This window comes from Ambystoma mexicanum, chromosome 1q (assembly GCF_040938575.1).
Source record: "Ambystoma mexicanum isolate Mex_15411 chromosome 1q, UKY_AmexF1_1, whole genome shotgun sequence".
NCBI classification, from domain to species: Eukaryota; Metazoa; Chordata; class Amphibia; order Caudata; family Ambystomatidae; genus Ambystoma; species Ambystoma mexicanum.
In genome coordinates, this window is record NC_090922.1 from 524,329,600 (window position 1) to 524,355,311 (window position 25,712).

Consider the following 25,712-nt stretch of genomic DNA (forward strand, 5'->3'; position numbering starts at 1 on the left):
AGGTGCAGCCACTTTGTCTTAAGGTATTCGAGGGCCAGCTCTGATCCCAAGGGCCCGTCAGAGGTCACTAGGTCCTCGTTTACACACTGCTTCCTCTGCCCCTTTCACTGCTCATCCTGCCCTACTCCAGAGCCACCTTGCCACATACACTGCTTCCTCTGTCTCTTACACTGATTCCTCTGCCCCTTTCATTGCTCAGCCTGCCCCACTCCAGAGCCATCCTGCCACATACACTGCTTCCTCTGCCTCTTACACTGCTTCCTCTGCCCCATTCACTGCTCAGCCTGCCCCACTCCAGAGCCATCCTGCCACATACACTGCTTCCTCTGCCTCTTACACTGCTTCCTCTGCCCCTTTCACTGCTCATCCTGCCCTACTCCCACCCTGCCACATACACTGCTTCCTCTGCCTCTTACACTGCTTCCTCAGCCTCTTTCACTGCTCAGTCTGCCTCACTCTAGAGGCATGCCTGCCATATACACTGCTTCCTCTGCCTGTTACACTGCTCCCCCCCTTTCACTGCTCAGCCTGCCCCACCCCATAGCACAATGTCTCATGCTCTGCCTCCTTCGTCTCTTTCTCTAGTCATGCGTCTTCATATTCACTCTATAATTTGCCTCAGGACTGCCAGCTCTTGCTGGTCCATGGGGCTAATATTTGCTGGTTTGAGTGGTTCATATCTTCCCCGTACCCCAAACTTGTTTTCGTATATGCAGATTCCTAGTGCGCAGTATATGTGCTGTGTTATACAGTGGAGCAGAAGTGATTTCTAGTTTACCTTCCTTTGAAAATGCACCGGTTACTGCACACATATTAAATGACCATGCCTGTGTGCAAATATGTGCAAATATCCCACATGTAAACTTGTTTCTAATCGTTCAGTCTCGGGAGAGTCTGCCCCCACTTGCATGGCGCTACATGGGGGGCCGGGGGGAGGCTGGGGTGGTTCCTTTTAAATCCCCACCATCAGTATCGGACTGGGGCAATAGGCCATGGCCAAACCAAAAAGGCAAAATGCTGGTGTGGGCCACTTTTTTGGTCAAATTGGGCCACTTTTTTGACCAATTTGATGAGTTACTTCACTATACGGCTTGTAGGGTTGCTGAATACATATTCTTTCAAATGCACAATGTGCATCACATTTTATCAAAACACTCCCCCTTGTGCACTATTAAGTATCACCAAAGGAATGAATCGCCATGTGCAACTGTGGGCCACTTCTTCATTGGTGCCCGAGACAATGGTATGGCCCAGTCCCACCCTGCACACACACAGACCAGGACTTGCCTATAGGGCGATAAACCCATGCCCAAACCAAAAATACAAAATGTTGTGTGCCCGTTTTTTTGTCAAAATGGGCCACTTTCTTGGACAATTTGGGCCAGTAGATGAGTTAATTCACTTTGCAGCTAGCAGTTTTGATCAGTGTGCTGAATAAATATTCTTAAAATGGCCAATTTGCATCACACTTTATCAAAAAACTCCCTTTTCATTAATATTCAAACCGTGTCACAAAAGGAATGGACTGCCATTTGCAAATGTGGGCCACTTTTTCCTAGGTGCCTCGAGAGAAATGTATGGCCCTGTCCGACGTTGGACACACACACACAAAGAAATGACCTCCTCAAGCCACGGTCATCCTAATCCCAGCATATGCTCAAACATCAGCACATGTAGTGCAGTCTCTGAGCTCTGTTTTATTGTTTGATTTTTCTGTTTTTCAATGTTTCATTCAAAAAGCGGTTAGGCCTTCTCACCCTCTCTAGAAGTCTCTGCGGGAAGCAGGCGCTACCTATCATTCTAACCACCCGCCCAGATATCACGCTTATATCACAAGTCCTAGTTTCCATAAAGACCATGCCACCCCCCGCCCCCGCCCCCTCCGAGTGTTTTTATTCCATATCATTTGGACTGTGGGTATTGACAGCAGTATTGGCACTCCCAGGGTTGGGTAGAGACGTTATCTCACACACTATGGCGGCCGAGTCAGTTCTCCCCTCCCTGTGCAGGGCCCAGCTTGCTCAGACAGCCTGCCAGGGGTTAGCAGGACAGGCGATCGATGCCACCCGCGCCGTGGAAGCATCCCAAGACTCATGGATCACTGCCAGCCTCAGCGTGGCCCAGGGACGCCCGACCCATTCTCACTGCTCTATAGCCCCCGCCCACCCCCTCCTGGAGGGCCTGTACATGTTCTAAGATCAGCAGGGGTCTCCGAGTGAACAGCTCTTTTTTTCATAATTTCGTTATTAAAATGTTAACATGAAGAAAATAGAAACAACATCAATTTGAACAAATAAGCAACATAATTGTAGCATCTGGCAGCAGTCCCCCCACGGGTGAGGTGACCAACATGCCGGACGTTAAGTGGTCTCATGACCACAGTTGATGTATTTGCGCAGGAGGCGCGAATAAAGCAGTTCACGTTCTACACCAGTCCTGTGTAGGTGTGCGTATTGCGCGCTGCCGCGCCACGTCCCCCAGATTGAGGGGCACAACAATGGCGACGAAGCGGTAACCGACGACCGCTGTAGACAACAAAACCCTACTTTGCTGCAATTTTCTACAAGTAGAACAATAGGCAGGAAAAGAAAAGATAGAATCAGAGAAGGGAAGAGAAAGTAAAAAGAGAAGAAAGAAAAGAAGGGAATTCTTAAGATGTACAAATCATTAGAAATGTTCCATATGGAAGGGTATTCATCAGCTTTCTTTTTAACCTTTGATAAGTCCCCTTTTCTCTACTTGATAGAATAGTTAGATCATGTAGCCGGTCATCTATAGATGGCCTAGCATTATTCTTCCAGCATGTTAGGTACTGTTCCTTGGCTACCAGCTGTGCTCTATAAGCCCAGAAGAGCCGGCCAACAGACAGCCGAATACCTACCGGAAGCAGACCCAGAACACATAACAATGGAGTATGAGGCAGCGATAAATGTAGCACTTGTTCCATACGCTGCAGGACATCATCCCAAAAGCTCGTCATTCTCGGAAAGGACCAGAACATACGCAAACCAGTACCAACATCTGATTTACAATTCCAGCATATATCGTCTTGTACAAGTTTACAACGTTTCATTTTCAAAGGGGTCCAATAAATACAGTGCACTACCCGTTGTTCAGTAAACCTCAGATCCAAGTCAACTTTGTATCTATAAGGCCCTGCACACATGCAATTCCATTCTTCATCCGATAAATGAAAACCCAGATCCAAGCTCCAGATAGCCCTACCCTGCTCAGAAGCAACATTAGCATCCAAAGTTCTGACAGTCACCAGGTGAAAGATGGCTGGCGGCCTCAGTCCAGGAGATGCACGACATTCTAACTGCCTGCATGAGCTAAAAGACATGTTGGATGTGGACTCTCTGAGCAGCACACAGGCACCACAACACCTATTTCACTAGTGCCTTACAATGCTGAAATGGTAGGAGGTGAAACAGAAGTTACACTATGTTTTCAGGATAGTATTGGAAGATTAGGCTAGGCAGGAATCATGTTTGAATCATTTTGTGGACTTCAACCTGTGAAGCTTTCCCTCCATCCCGCTGGGAGAGCAGTCCTTTCCAAAGTCCTCAAGAATTCACGTGAAGGCAGGTGGCTCAAGGCAGAGGGAGGCTCTGTCCCCTAAAAATCCCCAGCAACCATTGGGGTTGAACCTGCTGCTGGAACAAGACATTCCTCTACGTCAGCCACAGCGGTACTCAGGACATCACTGTGTTGAAAGAGCCTTTGAGGTGTGTGCCAGCCTCCCCCGTGATTAGGAGCCCTAGAACAAGGACCCATCAGGTCCCTGAGTCCCTGGAGTGGGACTCACAGCACCCTGAGGATTAACCTGCTGCTGGAACAAGACCTGCCTCTATGCCAGCCACAGCGGTACTCAGGACATCACTGTGTTGAGGGACCCCTGCAGCTGTTTGCCACCCTTCCCCCCCTTTTTGTGAGAATGAGAAAATGACTCATCTTGTCCCTGAGCCCCTGCATTGGGACTCATAGCACCCTGACAGCCAAGACAGCTGAGAGCCTAGTGTTTTTCGCCATTGGCCCTGCGTTTCCAGAACTATTCGACACCTTTGAACCACCCATTACCCTCAGGCGCTTTTTGCACTCTCCCGATCTTCAAATCACTTGCACAGCGCCAGGAAGTCTGGTTCCACACTGCTGAACCACCAAGAACTGCAGAAATGTACTACTGACTGCTAACTGCCGCCTTGGTCCATTTCTGGGCCCTAGAGACGGGTTAGGTCACTTTTACCCCTTTCGCACCACTGAATACACCTTTTAAAGAACAATGTGGTTATTACTTGCCTTACACCGCTGATACATTACTCAGAGTGCGGCATCTTACACTCTTTGCTTATTCTATGTTCTTTCCTCAGGGGTTGGCTTTGAGTAGTGCTTCTCTAGTTAGTTATTGGTGTACATTGTGTGTTTGATTAAAGTATATTTATAGAACCTTGATTGGACATTCCCTTATTTTAGACTGTTTAACTTTGCTGTTTGGGTTGCCACTGTACCACATTCATCCCCCGCTTGGGAGTATAGCCTTCCCTCGGCCCTCGTTCCACAAAAGGCGTAGGAGATATATGTCTTCACTGTGCCTGCTTCACCTTTATGATTGAGTTAGCTCTTGGTTTGTGTAAGTGTGAGGGCGAGTGCATGTTTAATCCTCTACTCATCCCTGTACCCCTGCAGGGCAGAAGTCAATTCATCACGCATGGGAAGCCAATAGAGCTGGGCAGAAGTTGGGGGATGTGTGATTGTTAGTGGAAGGATGAGTCTCACTTCAGGTGTGTCATGTCCTCAGCCACAGGCAGCTGGTATGCCCTTTGAGAGTATTGCGGTGGATAGGGGGCTGTAGCAATTAGCACAAAAGCCTTATTTGTGGGGATGGTGTAAGGTCCCTGTGGCAAGCTTGATGTATTGATAGTGACAGGGGAAGGCATATGGGCAACAACAGCAAGATATGACCTAAATGAGATAACAGCAGGTTATGACATAAGAGTGATTGTGGCAAGGGGTGGCAAAAAAGTGATCTGAAGGAATTAAATAAGAGTGATGGTGACAGAGAAAAACATAAAAGTGACAGGGGCAAAGGCTGGGATAAGGCGACAGCAGATTGGAATGACATAAGCACAGTAGGTTCTGGGAATGACATAGCTGTGATAGCAGAAAAGGATGACATAAGAGCAATATCGGGAAGGAATAACATAGGGTTAAAGCATGGGGGAAAGAAAGCAATAGCAGCGAAGGATGACATAAGAGTGATAGTAGTAAGGATGAGATAATACATATATTGCCATTGGATGACATAAGATAGCAGCGAGGGATGACATAAGAGTGATAGCAGCATGGAATTAAGTGAGAGTGACAGTGAATGGGAAAAACAAAACCAGTGGTGGCAAGGAAAGACTTAAGGGTCATAGTGGTATGGATGAAATAAAAACAATAGTGGCAACATATGAAATAAGAGTAACAGCAGCAAAGGATCACATAAAAAGTGATAGTGGTCGCTATGAGATAAGAGCAACAGCTGCAAGGGATGACATGAGCACCATTTTAGCCATGTGTGGCATAAGAGCAGTGGTAGCAGACGATGTTGCAAGAGCTAGAAGGGCAAAGGGTTGCATGAGATTAACATTTTAGAAGATTCCTCGCAATGCTATTGAGAGATTATGTAAACATGACAGTGGCAGGGGATGCACTCAGCGCTATACTAGTGGGAGATGATTTATGCGTGAGAGCAGCAGGGGATGACTTTAACGCTATACAATGGGAAGATTATGTAAATGTGACAACGGTAGGGGATGCCCTAAGCGCTATATCAGTGGGACATGATGGTAGCATGACAGTGGCAGGGGATGCCCTAAGCGCTATACCGTAGGGATTTATGTGAGCATGACAGTGGCAGGGGATGCCCTAAGCGCTATACCATAGGGATTTATGTGAGCATGACAGTGGTAGGGGATGCCCTAAGTGCTATACCATAGGGATTTATGTGAGCATGACAGTGGTAGGGGATGCCCTAAGTGCTATACTAGCTGGAGACAATGTAAAAAGGACAGCAGTAGAAGATGCGTTAAGCGCTATAGTAGCAAGAGATGACGTAAGCGTAACAGCAACAGGGGGTGCCTTAAGCACTATACTAGCAAGGGATGATGTAAGAGAGATACTGTCAAGGGTTAATGCAAGAGGCATGCAAGCAGAGGAAGTGGTGGGAGCTAGGATGGTAGGCAGCTTTTGGAACAGTAGGAGTATGCGGTAGTAAGTAAAGACTCTGGGAGAAAGATTGTGCAAGATTGCCATTGACAGGGTATCACTAAGGAGCGCTTGCTGCTGGTATCGATGGGTAGCTGGATTTAGCGCTGCTTATCGGGGCGGGCTGCCCACCATAGTCACTCACCCATGCGCAGGGAGGACAGCACTTGCTGGCTGGGCTCGGTCAAGCTGAGGGTCAGCAGCAGCAGAAGGGCAGGCGGGTTCAGCATCTTCTTCTCCTCCTCATGGAGAAGGTTTGGGTAGCAGCCTCGCCGACGCCACCTACAGGAAGACAGAGGAACAACATGTTCAGGGAACATTCTTCTGACCCCTGGGGGCATGTGACAGGAACGAGTGATACAAGCACACACAAACACACAGAAATACAGTGACAAATGAGAGAACGACCAAAGATAGTGTAGCCATTAATTCAGCTCCCTCGAGAAAGCTGCTCAACAGCAAATCAATGAGCACCGAGGAACAGAGACACGGCGCACAATGAGGGCAAACCTGCACACTGAAAATAACGAAACAATTTGAAATAGAGTAAATTCAATGCAAAGTGAAGCGCTATTGGCAGCCCTTCACCCGTTCCTACTGCCAGGTAATACGCACGTGCCTGTCACGCAGCAATGAAGTATTGCTTATGGTTCGAGGCAGGGTGGCTATTAGGACTATCCTGTGAACTCCACATACTGCAGCAAGGCATGGAATTGTAAGGTGGTCGTGTAGCTGCCTCGACATTCAGGCTTCCTATGCGGGCACCCTATTATGCTATAAAATATGTCGAATTAACCATGGGTTTTTCGGTGTGTTGTGCTGGCACCTGCGTGCTGCTAATCTGCAGAATTACGAATGGGTCGTATGTGTTTTACGCGGACACCTGCTGTTATTTTGAAGAATTGTCACTGAGCTGCGGGCGTCTTGTACTGGGACCGGTTGGCATTCTGCAAACCTATCCACGTATCCAAGTTGTGTGTGCCCTATAGTGGTACCTCCAGATACTCCGCAGAATGAATTCTGGGCTGTGGGTGCCTTATACTGACACCTGTTGGTATTTTGCAGCATTGATTCTGGGTTGTGGGTGCCTTATACTGACACCTGCTGGTACCATGCAGAATTCATTTTGGACTGTGCGTCCTTATACTGACGCCTGCTGGTATGCTGCAGAACTATCCATGGTCACGTTTGACAGAGTTGTGTGTGCATTATACTGACACCTGCTCGTACCCTGAAGCATTGATTCTGAGCTGTGGGTGCCTTATACTGACACCTGCTCGTACCCTGCAGCATTGATTCCGAGCTGCGGGTGCCTTATACTGACACCTGCTGCTTTTTTGGAGAATCACCAGTGGGCTGGGTGGGTCTTGCACTGGCACCGGCTGCTATTCTTCTGAAGTATCTTTTTGCCGAGGGTTCCTCACATTGCCACCTGCTGGCGTTCTTCAGAATTATCCATGGGCTGTGTGGGTCCCTTATACTGACTCCTGCTGCCATTCGTCCCATGTATCTCCATTGTTGGTGTTAATTCTTCGAGATAACAGCAGGTTTCAGTTCAAAAGACACATGACTCATTGGTAACAGTGCAGAAGAGCAGCAGATGCATAACGGCATCTGCTGCTACTCCGGAACATTATCTCTGGGCTGAGATTGCTTATATTGCCACCTGCAGGTAATCTGCTGATTCATCTGTGGGCTGTGGGTGCTTTACACTGGCACCAGCTGCCATTCCTCTGAATTATCTTTGGCCTGAGGATCTGTCACGGTGCCACCTGCTGGTGTTCTTCGGAATTACCTGTGGGCTGTGTGTGCCTCCTTCTGGCCCCTGTGGATGTATCCCTGCTCTGCCTTGGCCTGTTGCTGGCACACGCCCATATTCTGCAGCATTGTGGATGCTTCACACAGGCACCTGTTGGGATTCTGCTGAATTAAGACAGGCCAGTGATTGTTGTGTACTTGAACCTGCTGGTATTCTGCAGCATAATCGCTGGGATGCATGCAGTAGCGTAGCCACCATGGGAACAGGGGTGCAGCGGCTTGCTCCCCTCAGGCTGCCACAAAGCCGAAAACCGGGACATCTTGGAGTGGCCGGGGATTTTTCCCCAGTGGCTGCCTTGTCTGGAGGGCTCTGCCGGGAGAAAGTGTCCCGGCCGTGCGTTCTCTGCTGTCCTGGGAAGGACACTTTGCCCACTTCTTGGTTTCTAGCAGCTTCCCACTAATGGGCAGTAGTTTAACTTATCGGCTGCAGCCACCCCCATTCCATTTTGCACCTTTGCTGAAAGGACCTGCTCACTTCAGGGCCACCATTAGGAGGCAAAAATGCAGATGACAAAATGCACCTTGATGGCCTCACAATTACTGATGAAAAACGTGTCTTTAGCTAGGAGGGCCTTTCTTAGGCATGAGTGTTTAGTCAATTGGCAAAGTGATGGGACATCCTCAGGTGATAGAGACGGTTATAGGGTGTAGGTTATAGGTTATAGTATCTACTCAAAAGAGTCGAATGACAAAAGGGTCAAGTCAATTCGACCGAAAAAAAGGATCACATTTTTTTTTTTTTTGAGGGGGGCGAGATGTGTGGGGTGGTAGCCAATGAAGTTGCCAGGCATATGGCGATGCAGAAAATAAATAAATTACACACACTCACACTGCCCCGTCCGATTACAGTGGAGGGAACTTTAATTTTGGTTAAATCTCTTAAACGTCTAAATTCCCTAATTTAGATTTCTGGGTTACTTTGACCCTATTTTTTACCGAAACTACACATAAGCATTACATCTTTGCAAACGTTGCACCCCTGACATGTTAGCAAAGGCACAGCTACAAGAACAGAAACCCGCAAGGCACATTACTTCAGCACCTACAGTAGACCGCCATCCGCGTAGCTATTACTATTACTTGGTTCTTTGAAACGCAGCAGGCAGGACAACCAGCTATTAAGAACCGGGGGACCCATTCCCACTGCAATTCACAGCACTGAAAGCAGCACTGTCTATCTCCTCCTCTCTCCACCACCCGCGCCACTCATAATGTGCCCTTCAGGGCCCAACCTGTAGAACAATAGGAGAGAAAAGCATTCAGCTTTTCACCAAGTGGGCTTCAGCTTTTATTTGATGTAGCTTGGATTGATTTGAAAAGACTGGGTGGGGAATTACTTTTTAAGTTGTGTCTTTGTTATTTGCAGGGCCTATTCTAATATGTAAATCGTTAAGTAATTGGGGTTGTGATGACATCTTGTGTGATTCAGAGCCTTGCTAGAGCCTGAAGGCTAAAGACTTGGAAGGACCAAAAAAACATTTGAAAGTACAAGGAGACACATCCAAGGCTCCTGTCACAGTAATTGCACACTATACTTTTGGACTAGTCTTACTTACTTGGGTCCTGCCCAACAAGAGACACCCATGAATGCCCACATTTAGAAACTGTGCTGTTATTGAACGGGTTATTTTCTGAAAATGTATTCCTTTCATGCTTTACTTAAATATCTTATGTAGACAACACAAAAGAGATAATGCAATAAAGAATGGATGTACATATTTTAAAGTGCATTTTTCATTTACAGAGTGTTTTTCTTTTCTACATAACTTTATTTATTAAGAAGGCAACTATTTGGCTCCGTATTCGGTTCCGGCCGAATACTTGTCCAACTATTCGGTATTCGGCCGAATACATAAATGTACTATTCGGTACACCCCTATTATTGTTACACGGTCTTCCTCAAGAAACCACCCAATAACTATGGAGACACTGTTTCACTTGGAAAATATCACAATTGGTCACAGTTTTTGTTTACCTCCATGAATCATTCTTTCTTCAGCTGTTATGCCTTATTTTGCCATATTATAGGTTGTTGGGAGAAGTGATGCTTCATTGGGGGTAACACTCTATCATAGCACAAATTCAGGACCCACACTTTCAATTCAGGTGCCTGGGGCCTCCCTTCTGACTGCCAACTGGCACCTTAAAGATGCTCCATCTGTAGTGTAGTGTCACTCAATCTTACAAGGGATTATGGTAAAACGGAGAGGGACATGGATCACAATCTAGCAACAGGCGAAGACTCCATTTGAAGCGTTAGTCTACCCACGTACCCAAAGTTTCGGTGTATCTGTGTTTGTGTGAATGTGTTGGTGTACATATGTGTAAGCATGTCTGGGCCAAAGGTTCAGGTTGTGGGCACTGTGAGTGACATAATGCAGGACTGGGATCAGCATAGGCATATTTTATGACAGACTGCATAATTTGATTTGGGCAGTAGCAGCATCAAAGTTGAGCGGTGTGAGCAAATATGGCTGAGATGGGACATTTTTGGGAAACTAGCGGCATGAAAATGTGTTTTACAGAGGCAACGCCCGCATATATTGTGGAGACCAGCCTCATTACTTTCTTCTGACACAAAAGGCGTGACCTGGTTTGGGATACCTTGCTTGAAAGTGGGGAAATGATGGCATATGTTGGGACGAGAGGCCTCCTATTTTTATTTTGGGGATAGACTGCATAAACACCCGTTACTAAATATTCATTTGCACTATTGTTGACTTATTTATTGGAGTGTTTCATGAGTCTCCTGCAAGGCGGAGTGTACATTTTACACTGTTACCATATTTTTCGGAACTATTTGCTGTGAAATGCACAATTTCAACCCATTATTTTAAAAATGTGTAAAGGGTAACACAGGCAAACACATTACTGATTTAGTTCATGTGCACTGACTGGACTGAATTCGGGGGAACTCACCCATAACCCTCCATTTTAAACAGTCACCAGCCACAACTGTCCTAGGCTGCAGTGGTTTTGTCGGAGCGGAGCATGGAAGCCCATTAAGATGGCTAGTTAAGGGTTCTTTGACCACATACTGGGGGAACCTGATTTCCTTGAACAAAACCAAGACTTTTTCCATAGTCCTCTCCCTCCACTCCTGCCAAGCGGGATACTCCCCTGACTGGTGCGCTCTTCACTGTGGAATGACCTCTGAATGTGAAGTTTTTTTGCTCTAGAAACTGCTGATTATAAGTCTGTGGAATTATACATAGATTTGTAAATGTCTTCCACTGGCAGCTGCTGTAATTCTGTAGAATTATTCCGGGTCAGTGGTGGCCTCGTACCAGAAGCTGCTGGCAATCCACAGTATAATTGCTGGGCAGCATGCACCGTATCCAGGCACCTGCTATATTCTGTGAAATTGTCTATGGATTAAAGGCTTCTTTGCACTGGCACCTGTAGGTATTCTGCAGATGTTATCCCAGCGTTGTGGTTACCTTGTACGGGAGCCTGCTAGTACTCTGCAGAGTTATCCCAGGGCTCTGGATACCTTCCTTGTACTGGCACCTACTATAATTCTTCAAAATTATCCCTGTCCTGTGTGTGCCTTATTCCAGAAGCTGTTGAAATTCTGCAGAATTACCAATACGGTTCTACGTTATTTCGCCAAACGAAATTTAATCGTGGGACTTTTCATCGCCGATCCTTTCATCGCCAACATTTTTATTTATTTATTTATTTTATTTATGGGGGGCTGTGCCCCCCCAAACCCCCCTTACTTAAATCATCATACCCCAACCTGCACAAACACCCCCCTAAAACATCAAGAGATTGCAGACCATTCAGAATGGTGCAGTTAGGGCGGTCTGGGGCTTGAGCCGGTGGGAGAAAACATCAGTTGCAGGAATAAACTTCACTGGCTACCAGTTCAACAGCGAATAAAATTCAAATGCTCAGTTATGACCTTCAAATGTCAGACAGGCATCGCTCCTAATTATCTCACTAAGAGACTAATTAAGGCTCAAAGAACTCTACGATCTAATGGAAAAAAATAATCTGCGACAACTACGGAAAAACCTTGGAAAGAGTTGGTGGCACAAACTTTACTCATTGGGCGCCGATGATTTGGAATGCTATGCCATCTCCCATAAAAAACAGCACCTCTCTTACCATCTTTAAGAAACTGCTTACGACATATCTGTTCGACGAAGAAGTCTAATAGAATCTCTACCTCATTCTCTTTGTAGTCTTGTGTTTTAAGTTGTTTCTTTCTCTGTTGTGAGTGCTCTGAGGCCTATGGGTAATAGGGCGCTATATAAAAACCAGAATAGATAGATATAGATAGATAGATAGATAGATAGATAGATAGATAGATAGATAGATAGATAGATAGATAGATAGATAGATAGTTAGTTAGTTTCTGGGCACATCTGGGCCGATTTGGAAAAAAAAAAATATTTTTTTTTTACAGTTTCTTTTCCACATTTTTTTTTTAAAAAGCTTTCATCCTTCTTAGGTCGATAAAAGAGTGCCAACGCAGGCTGGGTGATATTGTATGTATATTTGTTCTACAGAAAGAGCTTAAGCGTAAGTGCTATACAATAACGTAGTAACATTTGGCCTTGGACGTCTGCTTGCATTCAAAGCAATTTGACTCTGTGGGTCTATACACAGAGATATTAATGATACATATGGTGATCAATTCTTGTATGAAATGTATATCACATTAGTGAAATCATAACCATATTTTTTGTAGTCTACTACTTAGGAACAATGCCATTTGATGCCACTTCCTGTTTTGTCAAGGGGTGAAAGGTCGTGTTTCATCCCTTCCCGGGATGTCAATTTGGGATGGAGTCAAATGACATCACTTCCGGTGATCTCCTCAGAGGTCAAGGGTTGTGACGTGAGAGGTAAGCCACTTTTTTTTGGGTGACCAGGGCTAGTTCTTGTCCTAGTCTGACCCTGTTGTTGTGCTCCTGCAGCTCTCTGCTGTTTGATTTTGCAGGAGTGTTGCCGGGAGTGGGCCTGCCTCCGCTTCGCCTCAGGACTCCTGCATGCAATGAATGGCCTGATGCCGGGGTTGTGTCGACATGTAATTTGGCCCTTGGCTCGACGTACTTCCTGGTGCAGGTAAGGAGAAGGGGAGGTGGTGGTGGGCTCTCTCTGCGGTTGTTGTTGCCTTCTGGGCTGGGGGCAGTACATCTGGTGATAGGGGCACCGGGGGGGGGGGGGGATTGTGAGACTGCAAGCAAGTGCAACGCATTGTGTTTTCCTGTGTGCGGTGGATAGAGGTCGTGGGACGGATTGGAAGTGCAGGGGAGCGGGGACCCTATTCCTCTTACTTTTCTAGGGGCGTGGAACACTTGGCTGGCTGAGTGTGGCTAAAGCGAGAGTACAGGAAGGTGCTTCTTAACGGGAAAAAACATACTACTTGAGTGATTTCATTGTTATCTGAATTTTGCGAGGCATATGGTTATGGAATTTTGAAACAATTGCATGATCACGGGATCATACAGATGGGGTGCCCGTTCTCGCATGCCATAGTGGGAATAATGCCCAGTCTCACTGAGAAGCATCACCATGCTAGACTGTCAACTTCTATAAAATTGAATCTCAGACTTTGGGACAATTTTCTGTCGGATTTTTAATGAGCTCCAGGTGTGGCCAGAAAAAGCACACCCTAGCAGAGAGATTTGACTGTACCCAAATGCTGCATGAAGTGTGGGATTTGGAGCCATTTGGGGAAACAAGTGGTGTGGTAAAAGTTGGCCAGAAGAATGGTCCAGCAAGGGGCTCACTAGGATGTCACATTTTTGGAATTGTTCCTTATCATGGTCGCACTGACAATATGGAGTTTGGGCCTGTGGGCCTGTGGGGGAAGCACATGGTGTTCTGGTTAGACAGCATGTCTGTAGTAATGGCAATCAATAAACAATCAGAGGGCATCTTGCTCCATTGTACTTAGACTGCTGAAACATATGATGTCGGTATGTTGAAAAAAGGGGGTACACTTTCAATCAAAGCATGGCCCGGGGGTGCTCAATAATGCTGCCGACGCATGATCTCATTTTAAGATGCAGAAATTCAACAGATGGTTGCCATAGGCAAAGGTAAGGATGACCCCATTCCCCGACACACTCTGGGGTTTTGGTGCTCCGGCTTGGCACCCTTCATCGCTGGGTCCTTGACCAAGAAGACAAAGCCGGCATATGAAAAATAATTTTAGGAATACAGGGAATTCTGTGGGAATAAAGGTACAGGGGAGATATTTCACTGGGACACCTTGATCGCTTTCCTGGAGCATTTATACTTCTCAGGAGCTTCGTCAGGGATGGCAAAAGGGAAAGTGGCTGCCAACAGGTTTGTGGCAGGCCTGCATGGGGCGGTCGGCCCCAGCAACCATTTCTCAGTCATAAAGGCTATGGCCGGGTGTCACAGGCTGGGGGTCAGGAGAACAGACTCCAGGCATCCTCTGGCCCCCCAGAAACCTGAACAAATGGTGCTAGCTCTGGAGGGAATATGCAGAGACACCTATGAAGTGGCAATTTTCACGGCCATCTTCGTCACAGCTTTCTTTGGGGCATTCAGATTGGGGGAAATAGTAGGAGCGGCCAGGACAGACTTGTTGGGTGGCCTAGCTTTACCCAACGTCCACTTTCATGGGCTTCACAGGGTACAAATATATGTAAGAAAGTCAAAAACGGATCTGGTGAGAAAATGGGCAATAGTCGACCTAGCCAGTAACGGCACAGGGTAATTTGTCCAGTGGCCACCCTGGGGGACTTTATCACGTTCAGAGGGGTCATGGGTGGTTCACTTTTCAGGCACCTGATCATGTCCAGTGCATCTAAATTCCAATTCAGGGTGATTTCTCAGAGATGCATTGAAGCAGCAGGATTGGGGGCGGGACCCGGGGGGTGGTAGGATTCACCTTGCATTCATTCTGAATAGGAGCAGCCACAACTGCGACATTGCACAGGCTCCAAGAGGAGGATATCGAAAACTGGGGAGATGGAAGTCTGGGGCCTACAAGGGTTACATAAGGCAGTACTTGGCCTGCTAGGGGTGAGGGGGGGTGGACAATAACAAGGACATGGTGAGGTAAAAGGACGACATGGATGAGGACGGCAGTTGAAAGAAGAGATTGTTTATACAATGCATAACGTGTTGCTCTCTTTTGTTATCCATAGAGGATACCGCTGATGCAGGTGTTCTGGGTCGATCCTTCATAAGGCGGATGGAAAAAAGAGTGCCATATGGTGCGCGGGCACACGAAGGCGGCAATACACTGGATCGTAAAAGGGGCCATGAGGATAAATGAAGTATTTGTATTTGTTTTATTTGTAAAGCACAGCTAGGCCCATGGGCAACCGGGGGCATCATTTTACATACAGGTTACAGAACGTTACAGTTACATACGTTAATCAAGGAGGATACAGTTGAACAAGGCAGGAGACTCTGTAAGAAGATTCAATTCAACACTACAGCTAAGTCAATGCCTAGTCTGGGATACTGAATGGAAACCCTTATTGATATATCTTTATGTCCAGTTCATGAGTTCTGGATGACTACCCCTATATAACACCCCTCTCTTAGAATCCCCCTGACCCCACTGAGCCAAGAAGTAGTTCTGTTTTGCAAGTTTAAAAGGTTTATTTGAGAAATAAGACAAAATATAGATACCACGCCTTTATAATAAATTAATAATCAATATCGCCCTTATAAATATAATGTTAATCAACAATGGGTAATCTGACACTAGCACACTTCTTTATAATCAATGAGGAGTTAGTATAGGATGGATCAAGTAGCAAAAATACTTTTATGATTTCAAGGGAAAAGCAATGAGGAATAAAATGCAGTACAGAAATACTTGAGATGATTTTAGCAAAAGATAATATAATCACTTTTTCTCTGGCAATTCACCCCCCTCCCCTATGCAATGTAAGAAATGGAAGGAGATGGAAGTAACACACACAGTTCTTAGGAATGCAATCAAATATAATTCAGTTCACCACAGCAAGCTTAGACCACAGATAGAAGTTTGAAACACAGGCCTAAAATGCTTTTAAAAAGTGATGGCAATGAAGTGATAAATATGCTGAAAATGGTTTTAATTCCCTTTAGGAGGTTCAGGGGGAGTGATAGCTACTTGGGATGAGTTCAGGCTCACTTTAGCAATGATTCAGGGATGGTTCTTAAGAGGCAAACGAATTTTAGCAGTTCAGGCAAAAGCAGCTATCTTTTTACAAGTAAAGAAATCGGGCCAAATCGCAAATCGCGGCAAAATTCGCGAGTGCGTGAATCGTGATTGCAGAAAAAGTATAAGGAGTAGGAAGTCGGTTCTAGGCTTGTTAGAAACCTTAGATTCTAAGCTTTCAGAGTATAAGCAGTAAACCAAGTTCGTAGCCCAAACGGTTCCAGAGATATGGACGATTTTGCAAAGGTTGTCTTTCGGATTTAAAGTAAACTCAAAATGACAAGTGACAGCTATGCAGCTGCAGAATTGACAAGTGACAGTGGTGCAGCTTTACAAAATGACAAGTGACAACTTCTAGGAGGCAGTTCTGGTTAGATTAAAATAGTTTGGATTAGATTATTTTAAGATAAGAGCTTATTTCGGTCACAATCTGACCTAAGTACTCACAATATATTTTGGAAGGACTGGACCTCATCAGGGATCTGATCAATCAGGCTAGCGGCACTTCACAGCGATCTGGTCTCTTGGTCTGCGTTTCTGCACGGTCTGGTCTGGTCTGGCACTGGTCTGGTCTGTCCGGATATAGCTGTCTCTGCACGGCTCCTGGATCTCTGCACTGGTCCTGGCAAAAGTTCTTGGCAAGGGATTCAAGCAGCTCACCTGGCTGTGAGTAGCTTGCAATGATTTGAGGCCTGCTGCAGAGAATTCAGCTTGTGGGTTTAGGCCTCTGGTTTAGGTTCTAAAGTACAAGTTCTAGGTTCTGGATTATGTAGCTGGAGTCAGTCTGGAACTGGTATCTTCTGGATGTTGTGTGGTCCGGCAAAACGCTCCGCAGCAACTGGATTTGAATGTCTCTACCTGTCCCAGCAGTCTCTTTTTATGTGTTTTGAAATGGGTGTGTGCCTGGGCCTAGTTAAGCCTGCCCCTCTCTACTTGTCATTGGCCCAATTCTCCCCTCTCCCATGATTGGGGGAAGGAAATGTGAGTCAGAGTGATGCTGTAGGTTTTATGGGTCAGAAGAACCTCCCCTGGTCAGTTTGCCCACAAATCTATATTTGAGTCAAATACATCCTTCCCAGATATACAATTTGTTGAAATTACATGTGCACATTATATATTCCTTATGGTCCATGCTTGTCCGCCTCTGATCTTCCTGGGGGCTTGCATTAAAAAATGACAACATTTTGTGCTTTTTAACTGGTTTTGCAATATCGGACATTTACCCAAATTTACACACATGTGCGCAAGGATTATGGACATTAATTGATGAAGTGTCAGATTTTTAACATGCAGACATTTGGAGTGAGACCCTATTTTCCGCTAGCAACCCCCCAGAATACACCACAGGGTCCTCACGCATCTCAAAATGTTCACAGAAAAATCACAAAAATAATGATATTACTTATATAATTCTGACAAGTCCACACTTTGAGTTATCTATCTTTCTTAAAAATCATGTCTTCCCAGGTCACATGGTGGAGAAACCAGTCTATCCACTTTCTTTAAGCTCAGCCTGTCCTCAGAGGGGACTGCCCCTCCCCGTTTCTCCTAAGAGGAAGCCACTTTTACGGTGCCCCCAATATAACATTTGCTGAGTCCAGGACAGGCCTTTGTTCATCTCCCTGTAGTCCCCAGCTGCTCCACCCCTAATCTAATCAGAGAGGTGACAACTCCTTTTGGCGAGGGTAAGAGTGGCTGAGCAGGTTTTAACTCCTGTGGGGGTAGATGTCAGGCAGAATTGGAATCTCTTTAAACCAGTTTTTAGCTATATGTCATTTTTTTGTTCCCCAGTTTAAGTCAATACAATTTTTACATATGCAGCTAGCATGCTGATTCTAAGTTCAAAACTATGACATTTTAACAGTTACAAACTATGTGACACTCAAAAGTAGGTCACTCAGTTAATTTAAACATTTCGATTTTGGTGGTTTTAATCCAGTTTCAGTTAGGCTGCAGACATGCATAGCTCAGCCAGTTTTGTTATGAACATTGTTTTGGGCTCTTCATCTTCCCAGATTTTGTATGCACACATACTTCATTCTGCCAGATGTCCGCTGGTGTTCAGTGAGATTTTTGGATGTGTTGCAATGTTTGAAAATAGGCATTTTGAGCTGGCATTTAGAGAAACCAAAGGTAATTTTAAAGCGTTTTTGAGCTAACAGGCGCTGCTGTTTTACCTTTGGCACCCATTCCACTCATGGCACCCTGGCCCATCATGCTCGCACTGGTGGGTGGCAAGTTAGGAACCATTTTGGTGTGCGCACAAACTGCGTGGTTCTCCTGGATTCTGGCGCACATGTGGGCTTTTTGGCCCTCTTGGATTTTCTAAGCCCACAGCACCAAATGTTGCAGCATGATAGCTCAAACGTGGGTCAGGACACCCAACAACTCTAACTCTCCCCATTTACAAGGAGCAAACAAGTCAGTAATGGTAAAGCAAATAAATAAGTAGGGAATACAATAAATACAGTAAGGCAGAAGACAAACCTAATGATCTAAGGAAGTGAGACTGTCATTGTATCCATGTCCTGAAGCCAGCGTTTAGTGTTGCGCTTCAATAAGTGGAAGGAGGGTTCTGATCTGAGAGAAGTAGGGAATGTGTTCCATAACTTTGATGCCAGTACAGGGGCGCAACATCATGACAAAACACAGAGCGGCACACAGGTAGCCCAAGCCGGATTTGGCAATCCTGCCCATAAGGGGAAAATTACCTGATTCCCATGGGGCGGAAGGAACTTCGACTGCCACTGGTCTCCCTGTTTGGTTGGATGGGCAATGTTTGCCCGCAGGCAGTTATCGCCTGGTCACAAATCATATCACGGACAAGATGGGGAGTTGCGAGCTCTGCTAGACCCCTAAACATTTCATCTAGGAAACTGAACAATGAACTGGCATAATTGGCAGGTGGACGGCTGCTGAAAGTGGCCAATGGACTGGTGAGAGTGACAGAAAATGTGCAACACAATGTCGTTCATTTGTCAGACAAAGGAACAGACTTACTATTTGAAAACATTTTGGTGGTAATGTGCACAACACAGGCGAGGGGGAGTACCCCCGACCGGTTGGTCAAGGTTCCTGTGGCAGGTGGGCGTGGACCATGCGGTCAGTGATTAACCCCTCCTGGGGGGAACACTGAGGTTGGTTAAGTGCAGTGGTGAGGGCCCGATCTGCCAGTCAGTGGGTGGCTTCGGCCATGCAGGGGTCCAATGGAGAGGTGACCAAAATAGGGGCGGTGGGGCCAGGAGGCAGAAGGTGTCGGACAAGAGAAGGGTGCCTCCTGTGATCACCCCCCAATTTAGGGTATGGCGGGGAGGTCCACAACAACATAGGGGGGACCTCACTGGTGTGCAAATGCCCATGGGGCGGGAGTTAGCGGTTCCACCTGGACCACCTGTCACAAACTTAAATGTGTATATATGAGTTGAGATGTAGCGGTTATGATAATGCAGTTTTTACTTTTAGGGTCACGTTTATATTTTGGTGTGTTGATTATTTACTAATGTTAATAATTAACCATGGCTGTATATTTCCAAAAAGGAAGGTCTCTGTGTTGATCCTTCCGCTGACTGGCACTGCCTCCCTGCTGAGCCCACACGTACAGTATGCACACAATGGTGAGCTGCTGGCTGGCTCAGTGTCATGAGGGCCATCGTCAGCCTGTCCGCCGTTCTGCATGTGAGGTTCCATATGCGCCTGTTCAAAATGGCAAGTGCCTAAAAACCGGAAAATCCAGGACTGCAAGCATGTGACCCTCATGGCACGGTGCCAGGATCGGAACATGCTCATGCAAAACAAGTCCTGCGTTCAATCGTTTGCGGTTGGGAAAACATGCACTCTAGCTTCTCTCCTTCACATAAGAAATACGTCATAGGTTTAGCACCAAAGCACTCTGACGACCCACTGTCAACATGGAACTCTCATGATTACCCCTCCGGTAGGCAGCCATGCGTTTCCTTGATGCTCTCTCAGATGTATCCTAGCCTGGTTCTGGGAGCACCCTAACAGATTCTACAGCCTGTCCTGGGCGCCTCCTCTGCAACCTACCTCCTAACACCTCCCTGTTGCTAGTTCTGGACACCCCATCACTCTTCTTTTTGGCCACTATTGTGTACCCCCTCTGCACCCCACCTCCTCACACCTCCCCCGTGCTGATTCTGGATACTCCCCACTCTTTTCCTAGGCCACTTCTGGTTGTCCCCTTTCCACCCGACCTCTTCAAATCTCCCCTGGACTGGTTCTGGACACCCCATCACTCATATTCAAGGCCACTTCTGTGTGCTCTCTCTCCACCATGCCTCCTCTCACCTCCCATGGGCTGGTTCTGGACACCCCATAACTCTTCTTCTTGGCCACTTATGGGCTCCCCCTCTCCACCCTACCTCCTCACACCTCCTGTGGGCTGATTTTGGACACCCCGTCCCTCTTTTCTCCTTCTATGCCACTTTTTGTGTGGCACATATCCACTCTACCTCCCCAAACCACCCCTGGGCTGGTTCTGGACACCCCATCACTCTTCTTCTTGGCCATTTATGGGTGCCCCCTCTCCACCCTACCTCCTCACACCTCCCCCGTGCTGATTCTGGACACTCCCCACTCTTTTTCTAGGCCACTTCTGGATGCCCCTTTCCACCCGACCTCTTCAAATCTCCCCTCGACTGGTTCTGGACACCCCATCACTAATATTCAAGGACACTTCTGTGTGCTCCCTCTCCACCATGCCTCCTCTCACCTCCCATGGGCTGGTTCTGGACACCCCATCACTCTTCTTCTTGGCCATGTATGGGTGGACTCTCTCCACCCTTCCTCCTCACACCTCCCTGTGGGCTAATTCTGGACACCCCGTCCCTCTTTTCTCCTTCTATGCCACTTTTTGTGTGGCCCATATCCACTCTACCTCCCCAAACCACCCCTGGGCTGGTTCTGGACACCCCATCACTCTTCTTCTAGTCCATTTCAGGGTGCCCCCTCTCCACCCTACCTCATCACAACTCCCGTGGCTGGTTCTGGACAGCCCATAACTCTTCGTCTTGGCCACTTCTGTGTGCCCTTTCAACCCCACCTCCTCACTCCTCCCCTGTGCTGGGTGTGGCCACCCCCTCACTCTTCTCCTAGGCCACTTTTATATGCCCTCTCTCCACCCTACATCCTCGCTCCTCTCCTAGGCAGCTACTACGGGGGCCTTGCATGGGCTTCAAGTGGAGGAGATCAGAAAACTGGGGAGATGGAAAGGCCTTGTTGGTGAAGGTGACTGGAAAGAACATGTGGCCTATTGTGGACATCACAATCATATTATTTCATACCGATAGAGACACCACTTTTCCAATTCTGGACTTTTTAGGGAGGCCAAATAGCACAGCGAGCTAAGCGCTAGCCCCTGATATCTGTGTGCAGCCTGCTGTGGCGGGTTCCAATGCTGGCGGGTCAACTCCTCCTTCCGAGGTCCATACATTGAGTACCACTCTGTGGGGTAATAATGTCTTCTTTTATTTCTGCACTCTGAGACCTTTGGATGTGTAGCGCTATATAACAATTAAATGATTATTTAACAAGTTTATGTATCCTGGGAATTGTTGTTTGGGCTAATTTGCATTGAATAGGTTTGACTAAAGAAACACATGCCAGTGAATTGTAATCAAAATGAAAGCCCAGGACTGCAAATAGAAGTGGCATGAGGCAGTTGGCTGTTAGAAAGCTGCAATTGATGCTTCATCCATAGCTGCTAACTGGCCCCATGCCACCAAGGGCACTAAGACCAAACAGCACTTTCTATTCTGGGGCTTGCAGTTTCATTCTTCGCAATCATGGTTTAGGCCAGGGGTCTCCAGATCTTTTGGAGAACACCTTCTGTCACCTCTAACGAGCATGGTCAATGTCAAGGGATGGTGGGAGTAGTAGCCAAGAACATTAGGAGACACCCGGCTTCCAGATACCTGGCCCGGGCCTCTAATTCACATGTAGGCCTTGCTGAAAATCCAGGAGTGGCTTACACACGCAATGAGACCTTCAGCAAGCGGTGCTTGAAGCAAATGTGCCATTTCTGATTGATTGATTGATTGACTGATTGATTATGTCTTATGCGCATATCCTTCCTGGACCAGACGCAGATGTATATCCTTGCTTAATTTAAGTATGAGGACCTATAAATTAACTCAAATAAAGGTACAGGAATTGCCCAGAACCTTATGTTGCTTGAGCTGGGAAGAAACGCTTGTGTCTGTACATAAAAGATTGACAGCCCAAGTGCACCGCTGAGATGTTTCTGGGTTAAAGAAAAAAAAAACGAATAAAGCCAACATGATTGATAAAAAATCTCATATGGGTTGAGCTGGAAACATAGAAAAAGGCGCAGGTGACCTTTAAATATCCGAGAAACATATTGTCCTGTTACAACACGTCTGGCTGGAAATGCACCATGTCTCTGTTGACATAAAAACGTGTCCAAGTTAATTAAAGTCAGTATGGAAATGAGAACGCGCCATCCCTCTGAAAAGAGCAAGGCGTCTCCAGCGAGTGAGAGCCACCGCTCAGCATCCAGGGCTCACGCAGGAGTCTGGAGGTCTATGTCTGCTATGAAATGGATGAAAAGAACCCAGTCTGTCCACCCCATTAGCCCCGGCCACCTTACTCTTTCCTTCTGTGCGATGTCTGTGTCTCCGGTGAAATGAATATCAACTAGTCACTATCGTTAGCAGGGCTGGCCTAAGGCTCGATCGAGCAGTGAGCCATCACAGAGGTGAGCACACAGTAACGGGCCTACGGCACACTGCATCGCCCCTTAAGCAAGTCCTGTACAAGCCTTTTGAAGATGGGGTGCACCCAACTGCAAAGTAACATTCTAGTACCATGGGCGGAGCGGTGTGTGTGTGTGTGTGTGTGCGTGCGTGCGTGCGTGCGTGCTCGCATGTGAACTTGTGCTGCATGTTTATGAATTATGCATGCGTGCATGCAAGGATTTGTGTTATGCAATTTCATGTAATGTGTGTGTGTGACTGAATGAGTAAATGTAGTAGGGTGTAGGAGTGCACAAGTGAATGGTTTCGGTAAATGAGGGAGTGAATGTTGTGCATGGATGTGGCTTACTGTGCCATGACTTTTAACTCTGGGCATCTATGATAATGTAAGCATGGAACTATGACTGGCATTTTGGGGTAGCCTGTCTAGCCCTTTCTCACTGTGGCATGAGGTGGGCAGCCTGTCTAGCCCTTTTTCACTGTGGCATGAGGTGGGCAGCCTGTCTAGCCCTTTCTTACTGTGGCATGATTGTTAATGTACCCAACGTCGCTTTTATTTTCATTGTGGCATGGCATTTTATTCTGGGCCAACTACACATGCGTGGATCGGAATGGTGGGCGAGGGAGGAGGTCGCAACCAGAAATCTCACACAGAGTGCTGGGAGACCTGGGGCCAGTGCTGATCGTTAGTTAGGGAACGGTAGTGTTAACAGAGGAGTCAAAGATAGACAGTGCTACGTTGAAGTATTTAAGCAATGATTGTGCTCTTTTCTAGGTAGTAAAGCGCATATGTATTCTTATGCATTTCAAATAACAATATTAAAAATAAACAACAGAATCTGCTGAGCCCGTTTTGTGTTGCTAAACAATTGTGAGTATTCTCGGACTGATTATGCCCTAAAATCCAATGTGAACAAATCGATGATAATGGATGATGGGAAAAAAGATCAGGAAGTTGCAGGTTCACCATATCTACTGGTCGTCTTGAGAGGTTAGTTACTACCACTGAGCGTTAAGAGTGATCAGCCCCTGGGAGGTTACGTCACTCCTCTTCTGAGCAAATCAGGGAGCTTGGGAGGCGAGCATTACCACAAAGTATTGCCCTACTTCTGGGTTCCTTATGCAGAAGGAGCCCACCAGCTTTCTTCTGGGTCATCGACAATGTGTTTGCCTCACCCGCCACCTGCCTCGGACCGCGTCCGTTACCACCTGTCCACTCACGTGCCAGATCTCAGCAACCTCTTAATAGCTCTTCACACACCACTGGGCCACTCGCCTTCCTGCTCCCATCACTGCTACAAGGGTTGCCATGGAAATGAAGAAAGGACTAGGAATATTTCCCCTTTCCACCTTCCATGGCCGCCATTTGATTTTGTAGTTTTATTTAACTTGATAAATCGTGACAGTGTGTTAATAGCTATAACCCCCACGGGAAGGTCATTACACTTGGGGAATGGCACTGGGGCCCTTCTTAACTTGAATCCCGGGCAATTACCCACATGTAATGCCCACCACTTTGGGGGTTACTTCTTAAGTAACAACTTGAGATGGGGGAGGTATGTTTTAAAGTGCTGTGTACCTGTGGACCATGTCTATGGTCCAATGTTTTAATATAACAAGGCCAAGGAAGGATATTTGGTTAATGCTTGTTTAACCGTGCATAATACAAAAGCAGATGCTATACCACTTTATGCCGCTGAAATCTGGTACTATGACAAAGCTGGGAAAGACAAAGCTGTCAATCACAGAGAATATATGTCTCTGACGTCGGTGAGGGATGCCCCATTATACACCCTCAGAGAGGGTACTCTGGGAAGCAGGTGTGGACTTTATAAAGGAAAAAATCCCACAGAGGACCCCTTTCGTGTTGAGTGAAATTGATCAGAGCTGCTCCTAGCCGACCACTCATCTACATGGAAAGGCCATTAATTCCAACCATTGGCTTGCCATCTCGTGACTATAAAGTATTTAAGCCCACTTTGAGTTGCTATGCATTGGAACGTGGCTTCAATGGGTTCAGTCCCCAATACCAGAGAACTGCGAGCACATGGCGAGGGAGGACTTTGCGGTGAGAGGCAATATGGGGAGGCAACGTTTATATTAACTGTTGGACAGACCTACAGTGCTATCCTGTATTGCTTTGAAGTCTCAAAGTTTAGCCCAGCCAGCTCTGGATATTCGTAGTTCTCAGACTTCGGCAACTGCACTTTAAAACTTCCACTGGCCGGTGGGAATAAGGGTCCCCGAAATGTGCATGGCAACGGGAAATGATCAGCACGTCATGCTTTTCTGTTATTGCTTGAGGGGGACAGGGGAATCCAGTAGTAACGCTCTTGAAGCCACAGCAGCGTGAATCCTATAATCAATGTCAGGAGGCGCTATTGAAGAAATTATAACATAAGGTGCTATAGGGAACCACGCTGCAACAACCCACAACCCTGAGGAGGCCCAACAAGGCCGAAACATGTCTGGGGTTGCTTGTGTTTCCATGCAGAGGAGACCTCGCCTAGCAGTTTGGGCTGGGCTGCTCCCATTGGTGGCAGTACCTGACAGATGTGCATATGGCTGGACCCCTTTTGCAATGGCGCAGACGGGCTAAGAAAGGTGGTGTGGAAGGTTGTCCAGAGCAGAGCAAGTTGTTCAAGTGTATGCAAAACCTTCCACCCATCACTTTCTGGGTTATAGTTTGTCTCCTATAGTGAAGACATCCACATTTTGGCAACAAGTTTGGATGGTGATGTTTCATATAAATAAGCAGTCGATGTTCA

At 46.7% G+C, this 25,712-nt stretch overlaps 1 protein-coding gene across 5 annotated transcripts in view; it reads right to left on the minus strand.

Annotated features, from left to right (window-relative positions):
* The window catches only part of GRIK5 (glutamate ionotropic receptor kainate type subunit 5), a 1,788,232-nt gene that overhangs the window by 621,252 nt on the left and 1,141,268 nt on the right, over positions 1-25,712 (minus strand). For all 5 annotated transcript variants that reach the window (XM_069640936.1, XM_069640937.1, XM_069640938.1 and 2 more), the window contains one exon: positions 6,395-6,531. In XM_069640936.1, the coding sequence (XP_069497037.1) occupies positions 6,395-6,531 (137 nt within the window). The remainder of the gene's footprint in view (positions 1-6,394; positions 6,532-25,712) is intronic.